The sequence below is a fragment of the Dipodomys ordii genome, unplaced genomic scaffold (assembly GCF_000151885.1).
Source record: "Dipodomys ordii isolate 6190 unplaced genomic scaffold, Dord_2.0 Scaffold9, whole genome shotgun sequence".
In the NCBI taxonomy this organism is placed as follows: Eukaryota; Metazoa; Chordata; class Mammalia; order Rodentia; family Heteromyidae; genus Dipodomys; species Dipodomys ordii.
In genome coordinates this window covers 13065164-13093098 of record NW_012267225.1, presented here as the reverse complement: position 1 = coordinate 13093098, position 27935 = coordinate 13065164, and the positions used below count along the sequence as shown (strand labels likewise).

General features: G+C 35.5%; 1 protein-coding gene across 1 annotated transcript; it reads left to right on the top strand.

Moving 5' to 3' along the window:
• The first annotated feature begins 32 nt into the window (after positions 1-32).
• Positions 33-26098, top strand: Potea (POTE ankyrin domain family, member A). The gene is made up of 7 exons (XM_013009241.1): positions 33-283; positions 6266-6377; positions 7006-7179; positions 10583-10689; positions 12478-12615; positions 20896-20908; positions 25919-26098. Exons 1-7 carry the CDS (start codon positions 33-35, stop codon positions 26096-26098), a joined length of 975 nt encoding a protein of 324 aa, XP_012864695.1.
• The last annotated feature ends 1837 nt before the right edge of the window (positions 26099-27935 follow it).

Sequence of the window (27935 nt, the reverse complement as noted above, 5' to 3'; positions counted from 1 at the left end):
GGAAGGGTTCTGTGAGGCCACCAGCCACAGCCATGAAGACAAACTTCGTCTTGAGAAGTGAGCACCAGAACTGCTGTGGGTCCTCCACCGGCCCGCGCAGGAGCGTCCTGTGCTGTGCCAGTGAGAACGCGAAGGCCGAGAGCTTTGACTCTGCCAGATACCTCTCCAGATACAAAGCTTCAGGAAAGATCCACAAGGCTGCAAGCCAGGGCGACGTAGGCAAAGTGCAGAGGAAGCTCTTAGGTGGGAAAAACGACGTGAATGCCAGAGACAAGAAGAACAGGTCAGAGGGCCTGGGAGTGAGGGCAAGGCTCGGCCGCATGGGGAACAGGAGGCCAGGGGAGGCTCGGAAGGGGAGAGCTCTGAGTTCACTGAGGATGCTGGGCTTTGTTAGTACTGCAGGCTCCTCAGCCCTCGGGCCATGCACATCTTGAGAAGGTCTAGGGGACAAGCCATTTTTTTTGGTATTTTTTTATTGTAAAAATGTTGTACAGAGGGTTACAGCTACATGAGTAGGGTAATGAGTACATTTCATAGCGAGCATTGTTACCTCCTCCTTTATTTTCTATCACTTCCATCACTTCCCTCTTCACCTCCCCAACTCGTCCCACCTGCGCCCCATTGTAACATTTATTTTCAATATAGTGTCCTGTACATCTGGTCATCACAATGGGTCAGCCTGCATCCCCATTTAAGCGTTCTGCAATATCCCTTCCCTTCCCCAAATTACAAAAATGTGTATACAAGATGCAGAACACCGGCATCAAATCTAGTGAAAACAAGGGTTATACCATGGGGGAAGAACCTACAATAGAAACAGAAGAATCACATAGTGCATTGCAAATACATTGAAAACACTAGCAAGAAAGAAAAAAAACCCTCTTGTGTCCCTGTCTTGAGGTACATTCGCTTAACCTTATCTCATGTGGTCGTACGTACATGGCCTTTGACCTTCTCTGTTTGTCCTATATATGTACTAGTCACTGCAAACAATGGAAACCATGGGACCTGTGTTTCTTTGGGTCTGGCTTACTTCACTCAATAGAATTTTCGCCAAGTCTTTCCGTTTCCTAACAAATGGAGCAATGTCATTCTTTCTGAATTCCATTATATATATATACCACATTTTCTTGATCCATTCATCTACTGAGGGACATCTGGGTTGGTTTCATATCTTAACTATGGTAAATAATGCTGCAATAAACATGGCTGTGCTGGTAGCTCTGGCATGATCTTGTTTGTGATCATTTGGGTAAATGCCCAAAAGTGGGATTGCTGGGTCATAAGGGAGCTCTATGTGGAGTCTTTTGAGGAACCTCCATACTGCTTTCCAGAGTGGTTGAACAAGTTTATACTCCCACCAACAATGCAGTAAGGTTCCTTTTTGGCCACATCCCCTCTGGCATCTGTTGTTTCTAGATTTCTTTATTATAGCCATTCTAGCTGGGATGAGGTGGAATCTCAGTGTTGTCTTGATTTTCATTTCTTTTATGGCTAGAGAAGTTGAGCATTTCTTTTTTTATTGTGAAAATACTGTACAGAGGGGTTACAATTACACGGGCAAGACAATGAGTACATTTCTCATCAAGCATTGTAGCCTCCTCCTTTCTTTCCCCTTCCCATCCCTTCCTCCGCCCTCCCCTTCCCCCCACCCAACCCTCCTCTCCCTCCTACCAGTAGATGAATGGATCAAGAAAATGTGGTCTATATACACAATGGAATTCTATGCCTCCATCAGAAAGAATGACATTGCCCCATTTGAACATTTGTTCATGTGTCTATTGGCCATTCTTCTTTCCCCTTCAGAGAATTTTCTCTTTAAGTCTATAGCCCATTTGTTAATTGGGCAGGTGTTTCTTTGAGGATTTGTTGTTGTGGGATTTAATTTTTTGAGTTTCAAGAATATTTTAGATATGGGACCCTTGGACAAGCTATTCTTTCTTTCTTTCTTTCTTTTTTGTCGGTTGTGGGGCTTGAACTCTGGGTTTGGGTGCTGTCCCTCAGTTCTTCAGCTCAAGGCGAGAGCTCTACCGTTTGAGCCACAGCACCACTTCCAGTTTTCTAGTGGCTTATTGGAGATAAGAGTCTCAGGGACTTTCCTGCCCGGTCTGGCTTTGAACCATGATCCTCAGGTCTCAGCCTCCTGAGTAGCAAGGATTATAGGCGTGAGCCACTGGCGTCCGGCTTAGACAAGCTATTGTTATGAGAAACAAAATAGAAGCAAAATGCTGGCTTCTTTCTAAATCCACTAAAAAAATCCCCCTCCAGTGTCTGTGGTGGTTATTTAAAAATAGTTTTGGCATTTACCCAAATGATCACAAACAAGTCTATACTAAAGCTACCAGCACAACTATATTTATTGCAGCATTATTCACCATAGCTAAGTTATGGAACCAACCCAGATGCCCCTCAGTAGATAAATGGATCAAGAAGATGTGGTATATGGAATTATATGCCTTCATCAGAAAGAATCTCATGGCCCCATTTGTTAGGAAATGGAAAGACTTGGAAAAAAGTATACTAAGTGAAGTATGCAAGGTCCAAGATTCCATGGTTTCCCTTATTTGCTATAACTAGTATATGTCTAGGACAAGCAGAAAAGGTCAAAAGCTATGTACATATGACCATATAAGATGATGCTAAGTGAAATGAGCCCCAAAATATGGACACAAGACATTTTTCTTTGTTGTTTTTTTTAATGAACTATGTGATATTTTAAATTTTTCCCTTGTATGTTCTTCCCCCTATGTTATATCCCCTGTTGTCTCTGTATTTGATTTTGGTGCCCTGCATTTTGTATATACATTTATCTAATTTGGGGAGAGGAAGGGGAATAACAAAATGCTGGAACAAGGACACCCATTGTAACAATGATACATACAGACACTATGTTGGAAACTAACTTTACAACTTCTGTGGCGGGTGTGTGTGTGTGTGTGTGTGTGTGTGTGTGTGTGTGTATGTGTGTGTTTGTGTGAAGGAGTGGAGGAGGTAGAGGAAGGAAGGGATAATAGGAAAAAACAAAGGAGAGGGGGTCACAATGTTCCACAAGAAATGTACTCATTATCTTACTCATGTAACTGTAACCCCTCTATACAACACCTTGACAATAAAATAAAATTTTAAAAAATGTAATGACAACCTAAGTTTTTAAATTTTGCTGGTACTGGGGTTTGAACCCAGGGCCTCATGCTTACTCCACTTGCACTCTACCACTTGAGCCATCACTTCAACCCAGCTTTTTGCTGGTTATTTTAGAGATGGAATCTCTAAAATTTTTCTGCACTGGATGGCTTTGAACCACAGTCTTCTGAATCTTAGTAGCTTGAGCAACTAGGATTAAGGGTGTAAGCCACATTTTCATTTTAAAAGTGAAATATCTTATATAATGTGGGCAAACATGAGAGCTGTTCAATAAACGAACATAATCATAAAACCACAATTTATATTTTTCCCTATTTAGTGTTAGGGCTTTTTCTTTTAATAAATTTACATATGTGTTTGTTTAAAAAAAGTAGTTTTGTTACCTGATCAGGAACCAATGAGTCTCTAGTGAGGAGATCGCCAAACTGGAGGGAGCCTCTGTCTCCCCCTAAGATACCCTAGTTTAGTCACAAAAAAGAATTTGAGGACACATGGAGATAAAGACCAAAAGAGTTTAATAGTAAAGCAAAGCAAAGACAGATACAACCTAGGCATGAAATGTGATCACATCTCACAGATGTAATGAGCCCTTAAATATCAGATATTTATGAAAAAAGAGTTGGTGTTTAGGCTCAATTTCATCCCAGGACAGTGTCCCCTACCTTTTTAAAATCACAGTTAATGTGTTTAGCTTTTTAAAAAATCAATAAATTGATGCAAATAAATGATTTCAAAGTTGCTCTACTTATCTTGGCTCATTAATGTTAAGGTCTTCCTTTAAGCATAGATTTTTACCATTCACATTTCTTAAGATAGAAGTCTATTCTTAAGTTTTTAAAAATATGTTTATACTTTATATAAGACAAATCATTTCCCTAATTTTTTAGTTTTTAAAAATTTTATAAATAAGGTTATGGGTAAAGCAGGAGTACAATTGTTTTAAATCATTGTTACTCCATCCCTTATTATCTCCCACTTATCCATCTCTGTTCCCCTTCCCCTTCAAATTGTAATGTTCATATCCAACATAGTATCAAGTGAGTAACAATGTTGCTTTGGTTCATCCATTGTCTTGCTGTTTCTGTGATTCTCTTTCCTATCCACATATTACACAATCTTATATGCAAAATATGTGGTACAAAAACTAAGAGAAACAAAGTAAAAGATAAAACAATTGGAAAAAAAGAAACTATATACAGGGTCTAATAAAAATCTCTTGTTTCCATGTATTAAAGTTCAGGTTGATACTCTTTATTATATGTGGTCCTATGCACTAAGCAGTTGGGTTATTGAGATCCTCTCTTAAGAATATCATATACATATTCTAGTTCTTACAAATGAGGGAAACCATGCAACCTATATTTCTTTGGGTTTGGCTTGCTTCATTTAATATATTTTTTTCAAGTCTTTCTATTTCCTTAATAATGGAGCAATGGTATTCTTTCTTTCTTTCTTTTTTTTTGGGGGGCGGGTCCGGTCGTTGGGCCTGAACTCTGTGCCTGGGTGCTGTCCCTCAGCTCTTCAGCTCAAGGCTAGAGCTCTACCACTTGAGCCACAGCGCCACTTCCGGCTTTTTTTCTGTTTGCTTATGTGGTGCTGAGGAATCGAACACAGGGCCTCAGGCATGCAAGGCAAGCGCTCTACCACTGAGCCACCTTCCCAGCCCCCAATGGTATTCTTTCTGATGGAGACATAGAATTCTATTGTGTACCCAAACTTTTTTATCTGGTAAAGTGGATAAGGTCAAAGAGAAAAAATTCTTTTCTTTTTAAAAGTATGTTTACTAAATGTTACAACTTACAATGATGTGCATAACTTAAAGCAAAAGTACCATTTACATGCCTTTAAATCAAGCAATTCATTAATACAGTTTGTCTCTGAATTCTTGTCTGCTGTTTCCCATGCTTCATTTTCCCTAATCTGTCCTGCGTCTAACACAATTAAGAATGCACAGCATTTTATTTTTCATGTAAATACTAAAAAACAATATAATCATTAAAAACTTCATAATGAGAAATATTCCAAACTATATCTATTTCAGAGCTAAAAATTTATCACATATAATCCAATATCCATTTTAAATCATTATTCATTGATCTGTACAGGTTCTTTAATGAGAAATATTTGAAGTAGGATAATGGCTCAATGTTTGTCTTTTTTTTTAAATACTAAGCTATGTAAGATTGCCATTTTCACCAGTTTTGAAGGAGAATTGGTCAACAGTGCCTGGATTTTCTAAAAAAGTGATGACAATAACATTGACTGGTTCTTTATCACATCCCAAACCACCAAACTCTTCTTGCTTTTTAAATTTTCTCCTAGCACCATATAGACTACAATGAACATCATTTTAATATGTGATCAAAGTACTTTATATGCTATTATGGAAATAGCACGATGAAACTTCGTACGATTAACATGAGTGAATTCAAAATATGAGAAAAAGAGCATCTTAAGCCAGGCACTTGTCCCTAAACCTCCCTGCTAAACAGATGAAGTGGGAGGATCTTGAGACCAAGGCCAAATGGGCAACACAGTTCAAAATGTCTCAAAGAATGAAACTTAGACTTATTGTAATACGTAGTTCTTAAAAACTAACATAACAACAGATATAACTGTTGTTTCATGTAAGTGAAAGGTATGTTTGTCATTATCTAACAAGTAGTGAGCTGACATGTGTACAAAGTATTGTACATATTTGTCTAGATGACCATTGAGAAAGCACTATGATGTTTTGTATTAAACTACTGTTTTACTCTTCATTATATGTATGTTCATTATATATATATTCATTTTATATATATATATATATATATGAGAAAGATAGGTTAGCCAGTAACAAATAGATAGCAGAGTTTAAACTAGGTTCTAAGCCCAAGTTGTTGTATCTAAAGGCCATGAAGTATGTCTTTTCTTCAAAAAGTTGCTTGGTGCAGAGATGGATTACAGATATAGAGCCTTTTGCTTGCAAAAATATTACAACCAATTTAAAAGTCAAATAGGCTAATCTTTCTTCTGAAAAAAACTAATTAATGCTATTTCATATTTAAAATTATACAAATAATTTGGCTATTTTCTTTTAAGGCCTTATAATTTCCTGAAATGTCTTCTCATTTCACAGGACTGCTCTGCATTATGCATGTGCCTATGGACATCTAGCTATTGTGGCTCTTCTCATAGAGAAATGTGAGATTGATATTTGTGACAGCGACAACAGCACAGCTCTGATTAAGGTAGCTAATAGTAAACCATTTAATCAGATCATGGATTTGATTTAAATACTTAGAATTAATAGTGAGGAGTGATTTTGTACACTTGTAATCCCAATATTGGACATTGAGGCAGGAGCATCTTAAGTTCTGTCCAGCTTAGGTACATGTTGAGAGCCTGTCTCAATCTTCCCCAATTAAAAAAGTCTTAAAATGAGAAGAATTTATCTCACTTTAAAATAACTAATCGGCTGGGAGCCATTGACTCACACCTCTAAACCCTGCTACTCCGGAGGCTAGGATCTGAGGATTAAAATTCAAAGCTAGCCTGGGCAAGAAAGTCCATGACACTTTTAGCTCCAATTAAAAACACCAGAAAAGCCAGAAGTTGAGCTGTGGCTCAAGTGGTAGAGCTCTAGCCTTGAGCACAAAAGCTCAGGGACAGTTCCCAGGCCCTGAGTTCAAACCCCAGGATTAGTATGTGCGCGCTCCCGTGTGTGTGTGTGTGTGTGTGTGTGTGTGCGCAAACGCATACACACACACACACACACACACACAAATAAAATTTGTGGAATATTTACCTTGAAATTTGTGGAATGTTTACTTTGAATGCCTTGAATTGATGAGTTGTCTTTTGCTGTGATACCCACAGGCTTCACAATGTCAGCATGAGGAATGTGTGACTCTTCTACTCAAATATGGTGCTGATCCAAATGTGAGGGACTCCAGTGGCAACACTGCCATCCATTATGCCATCTACACTAACAATGTGCCAATAGCTGCCAAACTGCTTGCATACAATGCAAGTATTGAGTCGCAAACCAAGGTAGAGATAGCTAAACCATACCTCCTAACTGTTTGAAGTGCATTTGTTCTAGTAGTAACATATAGGGTTCATTCCCACATATAGAAGTTCAAACATTCACCAAAAGAAAATGTCCTTTAAAAACTTTCAAATAGTTTACTTCAAATACTGATACTTTCATAGGTGTTTCAGAATGTACAGGTAAATTTTTCCTTGGAAATGGGATTTATCTTCATATCCAAACATAATAATTTGGAAACCTTGTTGCTATTGAAAAGATTTATCAAAGTGAATTATTTCTCTGTGGTGAGACTGAAGCATTAAAACATAGTAGAGGGAAAGCAATTACAACTATGCACCAATTTGAATGTAGGTAATTGAGAGAAAAATACCAAAAATGGTTTATTTAAACTTTTTCAAAAAGTTTATGTGCTAGGAAAAATACTCTTCAATTTGGGGGATAATATTCCTTAATTTGGTAGAGAAATTATGTTGAAGTTACAAAGTTGCCTAGAGATGAAATTAGATAGAATCTGAAGAATCCTGGCCAGAAGTGACTAGATGTTGAATATGTGGAAACCAAAAGGAAAGATCAAATGTTTCTCTTTCACTTTATCCTTTTCTGGAAGGAATAGCTACTTAGATAATTGTTTAAACTATATTCTTAAAAGTATAGTCTCTGGCTGAGAGTTGAGAGTTATTTTATTTTGTAGTTCTGGAAAATGAAATCAAGTTGTAATTTGAACTTCTTGGTACATTGCCTGTCACTTTCTCTAAGTGGAGAAATTAAAGGAGTACTCAGTAAGTGACTGTGAATTTTAATATTTTTTCTTTTTGTCCAAATTGCCACGTGATGAAGGATGATACTGGAATGATTCTCTGGTCCTCTGCAAGTTTATCCTACATTTAATGTGGGAAAAGTTTTGACAATGTGCACATTTCAGCTTCTCCTAAAGATTCTATTTTGGTAAATCTAATAAGGCCAAAATATGCATATTTAAAAGTGTATCCTGGGGCTGGAGACATGACTTAGTTGGTAGGGCTGTAGCCAATGTGTGAAAGTAGCAGATAATTGTTCCTGATCTTGGTCTTAGAAAAAGAAAAAAAAGGTATATACTTACAGACTGTGATGTAACTCTTAGTCAATAACTGACTCAGTGAATTTTGTGACGCAATTCCTTATTCTTTAAAAGTAAAACCTTTCAGGATAGCAGTGGCTCATCCCTGTAATCCTAGCTACTTAGGAGACTGAAATTTATGTATCACCATTTGAAGCAAGGTGGGGCAGGCTGATCTTCGTCAATAAACCACACACACACATACACATACACACACATTTATACAAAGTGAAAACACACGCCATGTTTCCCCCTTCTAATAATGAAAGGTTATCTTTCATTTAATCTACCTCTATCCTTGAGGAAGTCAAAGAAATATGATTGGCCATAAGAGCTTACAGTACAACATCCTTTGTCTTTTCATGAATAGTCATCCACAGCCATTTAGAAGGTGTTTGAAATTTGGTTATGAGTAGTCTTTTAATACAAATAAATAGAGTCAGTCATAAGGATTTCATCTCTTGTATTAATTCAGGTAAACAGGTTCTAAATGCCAGTTATGGCCAGACACATCTAGCTCATATCCTTAATGTTAGTTACTCAGGAAACTGATATCTTGAGGATGGAGGTTTTAACACTGACTGGGCAGAAAAGTCCCCAAGATTCCATATCCAATTAATCAGCCAAAAAGTTGGGCTGCAGTGCTGGGTCCAGTGACAGAATGCCAGCCAGGAACAGGAAAGCCTTGGCAAATTGCATGATCCTGAGTCCAAGCACCACTGGAGGCAGAAATCAAACAAACACAACTCTCCCTCCTCTCTACCCTCTATTTCAAGAAAATTCAATGTCAGAATGAAGTTTTTTTTTTTATAGAACAGTTGCAAATCGTGCGTCTTATGTTCATTTGATGCTGTGTGGAGTCAGATCTAAGTCTGTTAAGTTCAAAGAACCCTGGTACCATCAGCTTGGCAGCTTTAATCACTGAAAGTCATACAGTTATTTAGCTTCAGCTATCCTTTGAATGTATCAGTTAATAATTAATGGGCAATTAAAGAGAAACTGACATATAGAAAAATACTTGAAGTTTTCTTGATTTTTAAAAAATGTTTTCTGGTCTAGTATTTTGTTTGAAGATAATATTAAGAACAGAAAAGATTTCATATGCAAATCCATCCTTTATCCCCAGCCATGTGGAAATAATAAAAAAGCATAAAACCACAAGGCCTATGGACTAAATGTGGCTCATAGATGAGAATAAATTTGCTTGTTTAAATTTTTGGATTCCCCGTTTAAATTCTTGGGAACTCCAGCAGAAATCAGGACTCCTTATTTCCATAGCCTTATTAGGTAAACCATAGTTATAATTGCATTGACCTTTAGTATCAGTGAGTTAGTTTCAGTTAGTAAGTTAAAAGTATCCATATCCATTAGATTTTTTACTTCTGTTCTATTTCTTATGTATATTTCTCTGGAAATAAAAAAAGTTAGTGAATTTCTCTGAAAATAAAAAGTTAGTGACTAACTTGGGTTCAGTTTCCGGTAGCAGATATGCATCAAGGTCACAGGATTATTCGTATAAATAAGAAAAAAAAAGTTGAACAGTTTTTTATCCTATAAAAAGTATCTTTTAACTGTCTCTTTTAACTCCAAGCCAGTTTCCTTAGTGACATTCAGAGAAGTAGAACCTGGCATTGGCATTTGGGATATGGCATCATAAATAAGAGAATCAATGAGCTTTTTCCATAATCGCATTGGAGGGTCCACATAATTGGAAAGTTTTCATTACTGTGCCTATTAAACCTTAGTTCTTTAAAATGTATGTTTGCCACAAAAGAATTATCAAACATGCATTAAGCAACATTATGACTCTTTAACAGTAGACTTAGAATGCAGAGTTTTGTAACAGTTCCCAAATACAGTTTCATGAAATCTTTCTGTGCGCATAGTACTTCAAGAAGGGATATATATGTATATGTATATATGTATATATATAGAAAGAGAGAGAGAGAGAGAGAGAGAGAGAAACCTTGCTCTAAACTCTGATAATGTTTGCCTTGTACATGTTGGAGTTGGTGGTTGCAGAGATGTAATGCAGAGCCCTTGCCCTCATCTGAACTGTTGGTTCAGATAGCATCAGTTACAGGACTCTCCCATACCAGGATAAAAAGCTGTCATGTGAAAAGTCTTATCAGGAGAGGGCACTTCGAAGGGTGAAGGTAGCGTGTGTGTGTGAAAGGACAATGGCTTGAGGAGACAGAAATTGCTGTTTATTTTCTTTCTATGTATTTATGTTCAACTTAGTGGAGAAATAAGTAATTTCATGAGTGTACATTGTTCTTGTTTTTTTTTTTAATTTTATTTCACAGGATGGCCTCACACCACTTTTGCTTGCTCTGAAGGAAAACAAACAGCAGATGGCAGAATTTTTAATAGAAAATAAAGCCAATATACACGCAGTCGATGAGCTGAATAGGTATAGTTATTTATTCTTTTTTCCACAAGTCTTGTGTTCTAATGTGGGAGATTTCACTCAAATCAGAAATAGCACATTGATAGAACAAGCTTAGCTTATATTTATTGGAATATAATGTCAAGTATATACACAAATGCTTCACACTGTCAAAGAACAGTTAAACATAGGGGATCCTGTGTTTAACTACGTTAAACATAGAGGATCCTATTTCTTTTAAAGAATAAATGATCTATGTTATTTGTTTTTTTTATTACCTTTAGTGACTGTGCAAGGGAGTTTCAATTCAACATATCAATTTATAGATGCAATGCATCTAACCAATTTTACCCCTTCCACTAACCTCCCACATTTATCAAATTCCCATCCATCTCAAGTTACCTTGTTTCATTTTCACTTATGTACATTGAATATTGTGCATATAGTATGGATTTTGTTTAATTTGTCATGCACTATGAAATTATTAACCATTTTATAATATTTTGCTCATATTTTATACCTCCTTAAGATACTATGTAAAATAAGATATAGTATATTAAGTAAAATTATAAATTATTTTATCATTTTGATAACTCTTTGCTTCAAATCAAACTCTTTGAAGAATATTCATATTAGCTTATCCTGAAATGACATGTACTGCTATTGCCAGACATCTGTTCAGGTATTTCCCCTTTTTACTATGTAGTTTATTTTGTTTTACTGTAATCAGCTAATCATCATGTGTAAAAGTGCCTGAGCAAAACAATGTGAAGAGGACTCATTTTGGATCCTGGTTTCAGAGGTTGGCTGTTTTGTTTTCTCTGGGCCTGAGGCGAGGCAGAATGCTATGGCTGCAGGAGCATGTGATAGAGGAGAGGAAGGTTCTTCTTTCTTGGAATTTAGGCAGCAGAAAGATGAATGGAAGAGTCCTAGCACAAGATAAACTTTACAAAGGCACAGGGCACCTCAGGGACCACTGCCCCCATCTGGTTCTCTTTTCTAGTAGTTAATTTATCTCTGAACGTATCAATTTAGTTACTTCATTAATGCATTTAGTACACTCAAAATCCATTCACTTCTCAAGAACACAGAGCCATTTGTGGTGCATTGTATCTTCAAAGCATAGAATTTTTTATGGACTTACTTGCTATAAAAGTAGAATTTAATAGAACAATCCTTTCCTTTAATAGAGATAAGTCATAGGTGGGTGGTAAAGAGAAAACTTTAGATTCACACAGTACTGGTTTTATGCCCGAATTCCCAGGAACTGGACAACTTATTAGTAAATATCCTTATACGAAAAGGAGTATAGCATTCATAAGGAATTGTAAGTTTATGTATGTATAATGTAGGCCTTTGCCTACTACACTATTATTATTATAGTTGCCTTTACCATTAGTATTTGATAGGATTAATATTATTTTACTTTTTTGACTTTTACTTGCTTGTGGGTTTTATTCCATAAGATGAGGGAAATAACAGAATATTACTCATTGATGTCTTTATCTACATTAGACATGTGACCCTCAGAATATTAGTTTTCCATTGCAGTGCATTAAATTAGGAAATTCCACTACGTAATACTCCAATGGGACAAGAGGCATCTGATTGTGTTTTTTTTTTCTTTTTTCTTTGGAGATAACTGACAAAGGTGAATGTTTGATGTGTAAGATACTTGCTACTGCTGGTATATGTAAATGGTCAATTTTATACACACAGGCATGATATTAAACTTACCAAACCTATTTAATTACCCATGCACATAAGCATATTAAAATACTGAAAGGTGAGGTTTTGCCTCTGTTATTTTAGATCAACCCTCATGTATGCTGTCCAATGTGAATCAAAATATATGGTCAAGTTTCTTCTTCAGCAAGGCGTTGATGTCTTTTTAAAAGATGCTTTTGGATGTCCTGCATCATATTATGCTCTTAGGAGTCATTGTAAAGTGTAAGTGTCTATATTAAAATACTAGTCAACTTTAAATTGAGGTTTAAAATAATGATAGCTATTACATATTTATTCATCCTCTGAGATTTTATAGTTTAGTTTAGTTCAGGTAGTTTTGTAATGACAATGAATTACTAAGTTATCAGCTCAAAACTAAGCAAACTTTAGAATAATTACAAGAATCAACGCATGCACAATTCCTTATCTTAGGTAAAATTTTGGCAGTATAGTGGATTGAATCTTATATGTACTAGTGTTATCCTAAAAGTAGTAGTCAAGTTTTCTAATCATTACATTTCATTTCTCCAAGTTTGGAATTTTAAGGCCTTTGTCCTTAAGGATCTGAGCATTCTCCATTTTATTCCAATTTAGGCCATTTTGACTCCAGTATGAATGGTGTCATATCTTTGATTCTTTAAATTATCTATTTATTTATTGAAGTGTTCTATATAGAAGAATATGAAGTTATCATTGTAGAGAGTTATCTTCTCTATCATTGTTTTGGAATTTTCCAATATCTGAAAGGGTTCATTCAGTGCCAAGAACACAATCTTATTTCACAAATCAGACATAGTGAAACAAAAGAAGATATCGTAGTCATTCTTTTGTTTTTGTTGATTTCATGGCTGCAGCATTGCAATTAAAACTTCTCTCACTTTAGAGCTTTACCTTTTCTCTTGGTCATTATGGATCCTGATATTTGACATATATATATATATATATATATATATATAAAAACGTCAAATTTTCATTGGATATGCTTTGAATAGTGTGACTTCATTCTTACTTCTTCATCTCTTCATTTGTCTATTCCTTTGCCTTTGATCTCTCCTTCTGCATCATTTTGTTGTTGTTGTTTTTTGTTGTGGGGTTTGAACTCTGGGCCTGGGAGCTGTACCTCAGCTCTTCAGCTCAAGGTGAGTGCTCTACCACTTGAGCCACAGCACCACTTTGGTTTTCTGAGTGGTTTATTGGAGAGAGGAGTCTCATGGACTCTCTTGCCAGGCTCCTTCTTCATCCTTTTTTTTTTTAATTGTGAAAATACTGTACACAGGAGTTACAATTACATGGGCAAGATAATGAATGCATTTCTTATCAAGCATTGTTGCCTTCTCCTTTGTTTACCCTTCCTATCTATTCCCACCTCCCACCCCCCCTCCACCCCTGGCCAAAGTTGTAAAGTTCGTTTTTTGACATAACGACTTGCACATTTCATTGTTGCCTTCTTCATCTTTTAGGGGACAGTTTCTTGATATTCATTTTGTTGTACTGAGTTAGTCTCTCTAAGAAACAATTCCATTTGATTTATTCCTTGCATCTACCATTCTTTGGTTAATATGTTGTGTACACTTGCATACAACCTCATATTTGTTTATTTGTATATTTATAAATTAGATCTAGCTTTCACATATGTGAACAAACATCCAAGCTCTGTGTTTTGGTTGTTTGGGGGTGATTTACTTCACTTTACTTAAGCTTTTTCCAGGTACATCTATGTTTTTGCAAATGATGTGATATCTTTTTTTTTGTTTTGGTCAGTTGTGATGCCTGAACTCTAGGTCTGGGCACTGTCCCTGAGCTCTTCAGCTCAATGCTAGCACTCTACCACTTGAGCCACAGTGCCACTTCTGACTTTTTCTGCTTATGTGATGCTGAGGAATTGAACCCAGGGCCTAACGCATTCAAGGCAAGCATTCTACCGCTGAACCACCTTCCCAGCCCATGTAATATCCTTTATAATGAATGAGTAAAACTACAATATGTCTATATACACCACATTTTCTTGATCTATTCATCCATTAAAAGACATCTGGGCTGTGTCTATACCTTCTTTATCACTGTTTCTATACTGTAGCTTTACTATATCCCAATTTATATTCTTGTTGAAAAAGCCCATGAATGGTATTGCTGGAGAGGGTAGTTCTACATTTAGTTTTTCCAGAAAACTCGAATCTGCTTTACAGATTGTTTGAGCCAGTTTTCATTCCCACCAACAGTGTATTAGGGTTTCTTTTCTCCCTCACTATGCCAGAGTCTGTTTTTTGTATTCTTGATAATGGTCATTCTAACTTCAGTGAGCTGGAATCTCAGGGTTGTTTTGATTTATTTTCCTTCATGGCCAGGGATGCTGAGCATTTCTTCACATGTATGTTGGCTATTTATACTTCTTCTGAGAAGATTGGTGGAAAATAAATTAAGCAGGAAAGAAGTACAGGAGAGAATGAGGTTTCATGTAGAGAATACAAACCCTACTTGTAATGTGTGTATTTTGTTGAAGAAGGAATAAGACTGGAAATCTGTAGGTCTGTCCTTATTTCTAATGAGCCAGAGCATATTTAAGCCACCATATTTTGGGCTTTTGGGGAGAATGAAGACAGGCACATGTATGGTGACTCTCTTGCCTTTCTTGGTCTGGAGCCACTCCCAGAAGGTCATACAATGATCATCTGAGTTCTTGATTTTAAATGTACACTAGCTCAGCCCTGAAATGGGTGTTGCTTATATTTGGAAGGTCCCAAGTTTGGAGAGAGATTGTAGGCCCATCCTCTTTCCTGCTCTTGTCTATGTGCCTACTGTAACAATGACTAATTACTATATATGTACTAAGAGAATTTTGTCTTCCAAGTCAGTTGGAGACTAAGGACAATTCTCTTAGTGATCTACTGATCCTGAGTTTTATTAATTTTCTGCCCTTGCTTTGTTTGGTTAGTTTACTAATTTGGGACAATTAGTTTATCTTATTTAAGGAGCTAATACATTAATAAAATTAATTTACAATAATCAAAATTAGAAATAACTGATATGCCCTGCTTTGCAAGATTGCAAAATAGAAATGTGAATAACCAAAGATAGCATTCATAATTTTCTGATAAATGTAGCATTTCAATCTTAAACCCTGCAAAAGTGATTAAATTTATTAGGGATTGTAATTTTATATGATCTTCAAAAATATTCCTTTCTTTTCCATTTTATACATGTTTTTTTTCTATTATCTTTCTTAGCTTTTATAATATGGTGAACTCAAGATACAAAATCCTTTATGCTTAGAAGATTTTTAGACTAACATAAAGGGATTTTTAAAAGAATAAAGTGTTTATTATAGAGACAGAATTATTCTTTGAGTCTGGGAACTTTCCACTGTACCATGCCAGTCAAGTTAATCTGCTGAGCTCTGTTGCCCTCTATTAGAATCATTTCATTTGTCTTCTTTCATGATAAGTTTTGCTAAATTTTGTCTAGCTCAATTTTGAAACATATGGAATAAATACCAGAAGTAATGCTTAGATAGTTTTAAATGCTCAAAATTCAATGTATTTGGTAATAGTTTTTGTATCTATATCAAAATAATAATTTTATCATTCTTTAAATTCATAGCATTAAGAAAACACTTTCCAAATATGAAGAAAATGTACTTAGCAGTATTCCATGCAATTATTCTGGTAAGATTTTTGATAGTGAATTTCTGTAAATTGTCCTACCCTACAGAAAAAAGTAACTGTGAGAGTTTTGATTGAAAAAGAGCAAAGAGTTGTGCTTCATTGGCTCACACCTGTAATACTAGCTACTTAGGCGGCTGAGATCTTAGGATTGTGGTTCAAAGGCAGCCCAGGCAGGGAAGTCCATGGTTTTTATCTCCAATTAGCCTCTAGAAAACTGGAAGTGGAGCAGTGGCTCAAAGTGGTAGAGCCCTAGCCTTGAGCCAAAAAGCTCTGAGTTCAAGCCTTACAACTGACCAAAATAAAAACAAAAACAAAAGAAACCAGGCACTAATGGCTCATGTCTGAAATCCTAGATACTCAGGAGGCTGAGACAGAGGATCAGCCAATCTCAGTAGAAAAATCCTAGATATTCAATCTCTAAACAACTAGCCAATCAAACTAGCATGTTCAAATTGTAGAGCACTTGCTTCCAGCAAGCACCCAGCCTCTGAGTTCAAGCTCAAGCAATAGTATAAATAAATAAAATCAGGTTTATATCGCATTTAAATTCTTTAAAGCCTAAGTTCCTAATAATTTAACATTATTTAAGAAATCATGTTTCAGAAATATAACACATTCTCTCAAAATGTTGGTTTATTCAATTTTTGAATTGTTATAAAGGTTTATAGCTAATGGCCTTTGTGATAAAAATGAAGTTTCTAAGGATCAACATCGTGAAAATGGCAATACTTCCCAAGGCTATCTACAAATTCAATGCGATACCTATCAATATTCCAACCTCATTCTTCAAGGAAATAGAAGAGGCAATCTAAAAATTCATATGGAACAATAAAAGACCCCAAATAGCAAAAACGATCCTTAACAGAAAGAACAGTACTGGAGGTATATCAATACCAAATTTCAAACTCTACTACAAAGCCATAGTAATCAAAACAGCTTGGTACTGGCACAAGAACAGACCCCAGGACCAATGGAATAGAATTGAAAACCCAGAAATGAACCCACAGGCCTATAGTCACCTAATTTTCGATAAGGGAGCTAAAACAATAGAATGAAAGAAAGACAGCCTTTTCAGTAAATGGTGCTGGCAAAATTGGTTAATCACTTGTAGAAAACTAAAGCTAGATACTTATATATCACCCTGCACCAGAATCAATTCCAAATGGATCAAAGACCTCGGAGTCAAAGCAGACAAACTGAAAACATTATAGGACAGAATAGGAGAAACCCTAGGTCTCCTTGGCACAGGCCAAAATTTTCTTAATAGAGACTCAGAAACACAATAAATCAAAGAAAGGTGGTTCAAATGGGATTCCATGAAGTGGCAGAGCTTCTTCATGGCAAAGGACATAGCTAGCAAGATCAATAGAAAGCCCATGGATTGGGAGAAGATCTTCAGTAGCCATACAACATACAAGGGTCTCATAAAATTAAATGGCACTCAAAAAATTAGATCTTCCAACAACAAATCCTCAAAGAAACAACTGCCCAATAAATAAGTGGGCTAAAGACTTAAAGAGAAACTTCTCTGAAGAGGAAAGAAGGATGGCCAGTAGACACATGAAGAAATGCTCAACCTCTCTAGCCATAAAAGAAATACAAATCAAAACAATATTGAGATACCACCTCACCGCAGTTAGAATGGCTATAATCAAGAACTCTAATAACAACAGATGCTGGAGGGGATGTGGACAGAAGGGAACCCTACTGCATTGTTGGTGGGAGTGTAAACTTGTTCAACCACTTTGGAAAGTAGTATGGAGGTTCCTCAAAAGACTCCACATAGAGCTCCCCTATGACCCAGCAATCCCACTTTTGGGCATTTACCCAAATGATCACAAATAAGACCATACTAAAGCTACCAGCACAACTCTGTTTATTGCAGCATTATTTACCATAGCTAAGTATGGAACCAACTCAGATGCACTTTGGTAGATGAATGGATCAAGAAAATGTGGTATATACACACAATGGAATTCAATGCCTCCATCAGAAGGAATGACATTGCTCCATTTGTTAAGAAATGGAAAGACATGGAAAAAATTATATTAATTGAAGTAAACCAGGTCCAAAGAAACATAGGTCCCATGGTTACCTTATTTGCAATATCTAGTACATATCTGAGACAATCAGAAAATGTCAGATAAGATGATGTTAAGCCAAATGAACTTCAAGATAAGGACACAAGTGGTTTTTTCTTTCTTGCTGTTGTTTTTAACATATTTGTAAAGTACTACATGATGTTTTTCTTGCTTTGTATGTCCCTCCCCCATGGTATAACCCCTGTTTTCACTGTATTTGATGTTGGTAGAATTTGGAGAGAGGAAGGGAAAAAACAAAATGTTTAAATAGGGATACAGGTGACCCATTGCAACAGTGAGATGTACAAGATGCTATGTAGAAAAACAAACTTTACAATTTAATAGGGGGAGGTGGGATGTAGTTGTGGAGATGGGAGGGAAGGGATGGTAAGGGAAAAATAAAGGAGGAGGCAACAATGCTTGATAAGAAATGTACTCATTACCTTGCTCATGTGATTGTAACCCCTCTGTATAATATTTTCACAATAAAAACTTATTAAAATGAAGTTTCTACTTTAATGTAAACACATTTAATTTAGAAACTTGAATAGTATTCTATAGTTTTATGTATTAGTTAATGTAATTTGTGCCACTAATAAAAGATAAATTTTTTTATCCTTTATTATTTGCTTGTTCATGTGCATGATTCAATTTATTCCATGTATTTTCAAATTGTTTAATTAAGGAGATAACCACATTGTTACTTTTGTATATTTAATAAATTTCTTCTTGTCATTTTCATATATGTATAGAATGTAATTTAAATGTAAATTTAAATATTGACCCTCATTTTTTATTGTACTCCTTTACTGTCAAACTATACCTCTTTGCTTTCTCAAGTAATCTGCCTTTTACTTTCATATGTTTTTTCAGTTTTGAGAAATCTTTGTGATGATTCTCATCATGACTGGAGTAAATTTCAATTTCACCAATAGTTTGTGAGTGTTCCTTTCCCTTACATTTTGCCAGTATTTGCTGTTGTTTCCTTAACAATAATCATTCTGACTGGAGAAAGAGAGAATCTCAGTGTAGTTAGTTTTGTGTTCAATATCCCTGATGCCTAATGAGGTGCAGCATATTCATATATTTATTTGGCATTTATACATTTTGAGAACTCTCTTCATTTGACTTTTGGTTAATAGATTTTTTTCTGTACTAGGCTTAGGACTCTTCCTTATTGGCAAGTGTTTGCCACCTGAGCCAGGTGCTGAGCCCATTTTTTTTCCTACATGTTTTGTTATTATTATTATTATTTATTTATTTGGATAGGCTCTTGGTTTTTTTGATGAGGTAGACTAAGGCCTGGTATTACATCTTCCTACCTCTGTCCTCTGTATAGATGGGATTTCAGTCATCCAACAGCATACTCAGCTTGTTTTTGAGATGAGATCTTGGCAACTCCTTCTTTGTGCTAGCCTTGAAGTGAATCTGCATAATCTCTGCCTTATATGTCCATTTACTTAATGGATTAAAAAATTCTATTGGTGTTTAATTTTTTAATTGTTTATATATTCTGGGAAAATGTATTGCTTCCAGATGGATAGTTCACAAGTAATTCTTTCTATTTGTTATACTGTCTTTTTACTCTGGTGTTTTCTTTGACATGGATAAATCTTTTAATTTGATGCAATTACATTTGTCAAGTTTTAGTATTTTCATATGGCTCTGGCTGTGTGGATTCATTTCTTAGTCCTCTGTTGTATTCCATTCGTATATATGTGTGTTTCTGTATGAGCAACAGGGTGTTGTATTAGCATGGCTTTGTAGAATAATTTGAAATTGTTATACCTTTAGCCATGCTCAGGATTACATTGGCTACTTGGAGTCTTTCTGCTTATATATAAAATTTTTGTATTGTTTTTCTCTTTCTGTGAAGAATGTCATTGGAATTTTAGGAGGATCACATTTTAAGTTTGGATATATGGCAGGAAGGTTAATTTATAATAGTGTTACTAATGAATACAGGAAGTCCTTTTAGTGACTTTAATCTTCCTTCTTTGGGTTATAATTTTTAAAATAGACCTATCTGATGTCCTTGGGTTTATTTCTAGGTATTTTTGAGGCAGATCAGAATGTTTTTATGTTGTCTTTCTCAGTATGTTTGTCATTAAACTCTAGAAGAACAATTCATGCTTGTATGTTAAACTTCTATCTTCGTACTTTGCTAAAAATTTTCAAGGTTTGGCCTACTTTTATACATATAATTATTGTTTGTAATCAGGTATGTAATCAAGTCAGCTGTAAGGAAATGTGTTATATAATATAACATAAAATGTATTTTCATTTTACCCCAATCATACATGTTAAATTTTAGGTAAGATAATTTAACATGTCTTGGAGTTATGAATACAAATGTAAATTTCAAGTTACTTTCATATATAAATGATTTGTCTTAATTTTTCCTTATTTTTCTGGCTAAGAAATGACTTGAAACTTTTTTTGTTTTGTTTCCTTTTTGTGGGTCAGTCCTGGAGCTTAAACTCAGGGTCTGGGTCTCCCTAGTTGCTGGGATTGTACAGTCACCAGACTTGACTATTATTTTTATGTCTTTAACCTAGTGATAGGCAGTACCTAAAACATTTTCAGAGTTTTTATGAGTACTTCCTAACTCTGTAGTCAGCTAGAATTACACTTGATTTCAATTCTTCATTTGAAAAAAAATATAATTACTATTACTGATTTTTTAAAATCTTTTTTGAGCTAATGAGGATTGGGCTAATGAGAACTCAGGGTTCATACCCTAATCATTTTGCTTTTAGGGTTATTATTCAGGTAAGGTCTCAAGCTAAAAATTCTCCTATATCTGCCTCCTGAGCAGTCAGGACTACAGACATGTTCCACCAGGTTATTACTTGTTTATGAGAGTATCACTAACTTTTGCTATGGGCCTCAAACCACCATCTTCCTGTCTCCACCTCCTAAGTAGCTAGGATTATAGGATGAGCTACCACCCACAGCTGGCTTCCTTCCTTCCTTCCTTCCTTCCTTCCTTCCTTTCTTCCTTCCTTCCTTCCTTCCTTCCTTCCTTCCTCTCTCTCTTTGTCTCTCTCTGTGTCTCTCTGTCTCTCTCTCTCTCTGTCTTTCTTCTTTCCTTCTTCCTTTCTTTGTCATGAGGCTTGAACTCTGGGCCTGGGTGCTGCCCTGAGCTCTTCAGTTCAAAGTGAGCGCTCAACCAATTGAGCCACAGCACCACTTTCGGTTTTCTGGTGGTTAATTGGAGATAAGAGTCTCGTGGACTTACCTGCCCAGGGTGGCTTTGATCCTCAGTCCTTAGATCTCATCCTCCTGAGTAGCTAGGATTACAGGTGTGAGTCATCTGTGGCAGGCAGCTTTCTATTTTTTTTAAGTGTTCAAGTGTTTTTAAAGTGTTTAAACTGTCTGAAGTATGTTATTTTAAATAAATGTATAAACTTGACAGGAAAACAAAATTTAGAAGTGATGTTAGAGGAAGAACAAAAAAAGCCTGATGGAAGGAAAAATATCAAGTCTCAGGTATGCAAAATTTTCAAATTCATACATCTGGCTTAATGGCTGTTCTTTGTTTTAAAATAAAGCACATTCCAATTAATTTACCTTTAAGACTAACCTTTAAGAATCAGTCTATAATGTTTGATTTATAATATTTTATTATATTGTTATAATATATTATGTTAAATGTATTATAACATTTATAATAGTGTTACTAATTATACAACTTAGTGTGTTCATAACATCTGTAGTAATTATGGCTAAAGTAGTTTATTGTTGGAATTTATGCAAATGTTTCTTTTTGTTGTTCATTGGTATAATATTTATTATAACATATTTAGTATAACATATATTATTTAAATAATAAAGATTGTCAGATTAAATTTTATCTGTGTTAATATATAGCTGAAGTTATGAGCAATCTAACAGCTATACACATTGGGTTGCATTCATGTGAAACTAGATCATTCTATTTTTAATTATTGAAAATATTTTAATTATGTAAAGAATTTGCTATCATAATTAGTTATTTTAAAAGTTGCATCCAATTCCTTTTTTAAAAAAATATGGAATGCTTCACAAATTTGTGTGTCATCCTTGTGCAGGGGCCATGCTAATCTTCTCTGTATCATTCCAATTTTAGTGTATGTGCTGCCGAAGCAAGCACCCAATTCCTTTGTAAAGCTGAAAATAGGTTAAGAAAGTAAAGAACTATGGAGAAAAGTTATGCCTATTTGATGGTTTTCTCTGTATGTTAGAGAAAGGTGATAGTCCTTTAATTTCCTTTAGAAGACAAATTGTACTAAATAAAAGTGAACAAATAAAAGATAGATCATTCCCAGTGACTTAGAATGGGAGTTATGAGTAGTTATTAGAATCAAGATTATAGAATTACTTCTGGTGTGTGTTTTCTATGTCTATAATGAATGAAGGAGTAAGGGTCATAAACTCAATCCAATGGTCATTAGAGAATCAAACCTATCACAAAAGGATTTTCATGTTGTATACAAAATTACCTCCTACCAAACTTCATATCAGTGTTAAAAATTGGTAACCATTTTTATTAAAGTCTTCATCCACTATTTTTAGTAGACATTAGAATAAATTGTAACTGTATGTTACAATTGGTAACCATTTTTATTAAAGTCTTCATCCATTGTTTTTAAGTAGACATTAGAATAAATTGTAACTATATGTTACAATTGGTAACCATTTTTATTAGTTTTTAGTAGACATTAGCATATATTGTAATTACATTTGATAAGCTATGGAACTGCTTAACAGCACCAAAATGTGTTATTTAATTTAATGTTTGAGAAACTGGTTTTTGTTCTGATTGGTGTTTATTGACTTTGCCTTTTAGTAAATTTTTGTTTGCTTCATTTGCGTACACCATAGTCTTTAAATTTTGGTGATGCCAAATCCTCTTATATGTAATGCAAACTCTGTAATATTAAATCAACAAGTTTAGATTTTGGAAAAGCTAACACATAATAAATTAAGTTTATTTCAAACATCAGTAAGAAGATGAAATGTATTATTCATGGTTTTCTCTTACATTAGTCCAAGGTTAATTATTTTCATGTCTTCATTATAGTCTCACTGATCTGAGAGTAGGCAAAGATATATTAGAAGTTTAATATTAAATTTTAGGTATTTTCTTTTATTTTTGTCCATTTCTGAAAGGTAAAGTCAGTTTGAAAACATGCACTTTGGCACATAAAATGACTGTGACTCAAACCAAAGAAAATCAGCCACTTTTGCATGTTTTGGTACAAATGAAGAAATGTAGTTAGAAAAGTACAAAAACTAACAGCAAACACCTTAGAACTGGTTGTTGTTGAAATGAAAGGAGTTTAAGTGTTTAAACACAAGTGAAAAGAATATGACCTCAATTATTGGCTCAAACCAGTAATCCCAATCACTGAGGCAGCAGAAATGGTAAGATCTAGGTTTGTAGTCAGCCCTGTCTTGAGATGTGCAAGACCCCATCTAAGTGGAAAAAGATAGATGTAGTGCTTGTACCTGTCACCCAAGTTGTGATGGGATGTGTAAATAGAAAGACCATGCATTGTCCAGGATAAAATGAGCAAAAGCAAGACCCTGTCTCTTTATTTATTTGTCATTTGTGGGGCTTGAACTCTGGGCATGGGCGCTGTCCCTGAACTTTTCAGCTCAAGGCAGTTCTCTACCACTTGAGACACAGTGCCACTTCCAGTTTTCTGATGGTTAATTGGAGAAAAGAGTCTCATGGACTTTCCTGCCTGGGCTGGTTTTGAACTGTGATCCCCAGATCTCAGCCTCCTGAGCAGCTAGGATTACAAGCATGAGCCACCAGCGCCTGGCTAAGACCCTGTCTTAAAAATAATCATAGCAAAAGGGTGGAAGAATTTGTCAGTGGTCAAGCACTCGTGTAACTAAGTTGAGGCCCTGAATTCAAACCTACAGCCAAGATTTTAAAAATCAGGAAAAACTGTGACCGAAATATTAATTATTGCTGGCCATGGTGGCGCATGCCGGTAATCAATGAGGAGGATGAGGCAGGAGGATTACGAAAATATTACTTATTGGAGCTTAGATATTCGCTATATTAAGTAAACCAAAGGATCAGTGGCTTATCCATGCCAAAGAGATGAACCGTGTCATTTAAACAAAAACAACAACAAATACAATGATGACGGCTGTATTTCTGTTGAAAGAAACAAGACCCATATGAGACTTGTACCAGAAACATTTACATTATAATCATAGGGCTAATAAATATAAAAAGGCAAAACTTGAATAAAAAAATGTCAATTATGGGCTGGGAAGGTGGCTCAGTGGTAGAGTGCTTGCCTTGCATGCCTGAGACTCTGGGTTCGATTCCTCAGCACCACATAAGCAAAAAGAAAAAAGCAAGAAGTGGCGCTGTGGCTCAAGTGGTAGAGTGCTAGCTTTGAGCTGAAGAGCTGAGGGACAGCACCCAGGCCCAGAGTTCAGGCCCCACAACCAGACCAAAAAAAAAAAAAGTCAATTATTTCCCACCACATAGTGACAAAATATCAAAAGTTTGTCCAAAGATAGAATTACAGCAAGAATTATAAGAAGAATATGAACTGCATGAATACTACAAGTTCACTTCAAAACCAGGGAGACTTTCACTTGCTGCTATTGTCTTTTTGTGTGTTTTTTTGTTTGGCAAGTCAATTTTATTCAATTTTCTGCTAATGGAATCTCACATATAAAATATGGTATCTGTTTAAGTGTGGATCAATTCTTTCATCTGAATAATTAGAGTTTACAAAAATCTTTTCAGAACCTTTGTTTTTCCATTATCTTTAGTCTGTCAATTTTCCAAGTGCTATGTAACATGGGAAACCAGAATACCATATGACCTCTAACCTGAGATAATCCCAGTGATGTAGCTAAAAGGATCATAAGGCCAATGTATTTTTCATAGTGGCTTGCGTATAAACTGCTTAATTGGAATAAAGCAATGAATAAGAAAGAATATCAAAAGCTAATAAGGCTCAAGTAGGTAATTATACACTCATCTTTCAGTTGCATGAATACTGTGAATAGTGAGTATGAAAATTGGAGCCATTTCATTTTCTAGAATATGTATTATCAATTCAGCAACTTTTCTCTACTCCTACTACTGTTGCTCACTTGATTCATACATTTCAGTGAGTGACTTCACTTTGTCCATTCCCAGGATCCCAATGAGGAAAATATTGTAGAAGGCAATGGAGCACAGTGTAGGTGGCTCAGGCCTGTAATCCTAGCTACTGAAGTAAAGTGCCTGAGGTCTGAGGATCTCAGTTTGAAGCCAGCCTAGACAGGAAAGTCTATGAGACTCTTTTCTCCAATTAATCATGGGGAAAAAACAGAAGTAGCTCTGAGGCTCAAGTGGTAGAGTGCTAGACTTGAGTAGAAGTTGTTCTGCAACCAGTGCCCAGGCCTGGAGATCAAGCCCCAGGATGGGCAAAAAAAAAAAAAAAAAGAAAAAGAAAGGCAATGGGGAGGTTTATAGCAAGAATTATAAGAAGAATATGAACTGCATGAATACTACAAGTTGACTTCAAGTTTAGTTTGGCTCCTTGGAAGAAAGGAAAACCTCATTTCAGTCACAAAGCTCTGTCAGGTCACTTTCTCTAAATTTAACTGCTGAATGTAAATTTTGAAGTAGTAAAGACAGAACAGGATACATTTCTCACTTTCTTTTTACTTCACTCAAAGAGAAAGTAAACATGTTGGATAGCAAGGAGTAGATGAAAAGAAAAGCATACAATTTTTTGATAGGTAATTATACTTAGCCTCAAACTTTTATTGAAGGTTAAACACAAAAAGAAGCAGCACAAAAGGAATGAAATGAAAATATCATTGAAAAAGCATTGCTGTGAAGCCCCTGCTGCTGTTGCTGCTGATGCTGACTTGGATGAGGATGGATCAGCTCCACTGGGAAATGGCAGTCACAAGCAGTTCCTTACTAAAGGGAATGGAGAACATAAGTAAGACAATGACAATATTTCAAAGTGCAAATAATGTTTGTTTAACAATCAGTATTAACAAATTATATGCTTCCAATAGAGATATTCAAGCTTTGTTTTGTTATAATTATGGACTGAATTTATCTATGATGAGATCATTTTCTTCAATTGCAGTGAAATATTTTATTTAAAAATAGTCGATATTGTAAATGTGAAAAAGATAATTCTTATGCACTCTGATTAAGTTGATAAATCTTTTTAAGTTTAAATTATATAACCAAATTTTCTGCATATCATTCTTTTAAGCTAACAATTTCACTTCTAGAATTGGGTCTTACTCAGCCAGGAAAATCTGATTTGGTAAGACATGCATGCCTGTAAAGGGATATTAATCATACACATATACTTATATAACATTAAGTGATAGATATGTTATCTATAATGTATTTGTTAAGGATATATATGTGTTTATGATATTTTAGAAATATTTTACTTATATATATATTTCTTTTTAGAAAGTTTTTATTAAAAAGTTAAAAAAAACTATGTAGTCTTATCATACTTTGTATAGTTTTACAAATATTTCATGGGAATTATATCAGTGGATTTCCATGACAACCTCATATTTTTAAAAGTTGAGAAAATAGTCTAGTTTTACAATTTTTACTAACTTTAAATAGTTAAATAGGGATCTCAATTCACCATGTCAATTTGTGTACATGCAGTATATTGAGAATTTTTAGGTTACCAAACAGCACTTTTTGTGAAAAGAAAATTTGAAAATAAGCAAAAACAAATTTCACCCACAGTCTCATATGACAAAAGTTTACATTTAAGAGCATAGCCTTTGATGCCTTTTGTGTATTTGGTGTGTGTTTGTCCTACATTAGTTCTATTTTAATGTTCATTTTCTCTTTTACCATTGCAGTGCAACACACCATTGCATATTATTCTACAATACATTTTTGTGTTTGTTTGCCAGTATTGGGGCATAAACTTAGGACCTTGCACTCTTGCTTGGATTTTGCTGGAAGCTGGCACACTAACACTTGAGCTCTAATTACAGCTTTTTGCTGGTTAATTGGAAATAAGTATATCTCTGATTTGTCTGCTGCAGTGGGCTTCACACTTTGATCCTCTTATCTTAGCCTCCTGAGTAGCTAGGATTGTAAGTCACTGGTGCTTGGCTATAAAAAACAATCAGACTTTTAATTTTCTTTTTTCTTTTTTGTGCTATGAATTGATGACAGGAACTTGAGCCTGCTAAGCACACACATTATCATTGGGCTACACCTTTAACTCAGATTTTAAATCCAGATCTGTACAATATCAGGAAGAAAAAAATGACAGTTTTTTTTTGTTTGTTTTGGTCTGTCCTGGAGCTGGTACTCTGGGCCTGGGTGCTGTCCCTGAGCTCTTTTTGCTCAAGGCTAGTACACTACCACTCTGAGCCACAGCCCCACTTCTGGTTTTTAAGTGGTTAATTTGAGATAAGAATCTTATGGGCACTTTTCTGCCTGGGTTGGCTTCAAACTGCAATCCTCAGATCTCAGCCTCCTGTGTAGCTAAGATTACAGTCACGAGACACTGGCACCCAGCTGTGTGTGTGTGTGAGTGTGTGAGTGTGTGTGTATGTGTGTGTGTGTGTGTTCCCAGTCCTGGGGCTTGGATTCAGAGCCTTGGCACTGTCCCTGAGTTTCTTTTGCTCCGGGTTAGCACTCTACCACTTGAGTCCAGCGTCACTTCCAGCTTTTTCTGTTTGTGTAGTACTGAGGAATCAAACCCAAGGCTTCATGCATGCTAGGCAAGCACTCTACCACTGAGCCACATTCCCAACCTAGATTAGTTTGTTTTTTTTTTTT

What these genes read in the sequence shown, in the direction of transcription:
- Potea (XM_013009241.1), top strand. Translation starts at nt 33, where the DNA reads ATGAAGACAAACTTCGTCTTGAGAAGTGAGCACCAGAACTGCTGTGGG. An exon ending in GCCAGAGACAAGAAGAACAG is followed by an intron (nt 284 to 6,265) that starts GTCAGAGGGCCT and finishes CTCATTTCACAG; the next exon opens with GACTGCTCTGCATTATGCAT. An exon ending in ACAGCACAGCTCTGATTAAG is followed by an intron (nt 6,378 to 7,005) that starts GTAGCTAATAGT and finishes TGATACCCACAG; the next exon opens with GCTTCACAATGTCAGCATGA.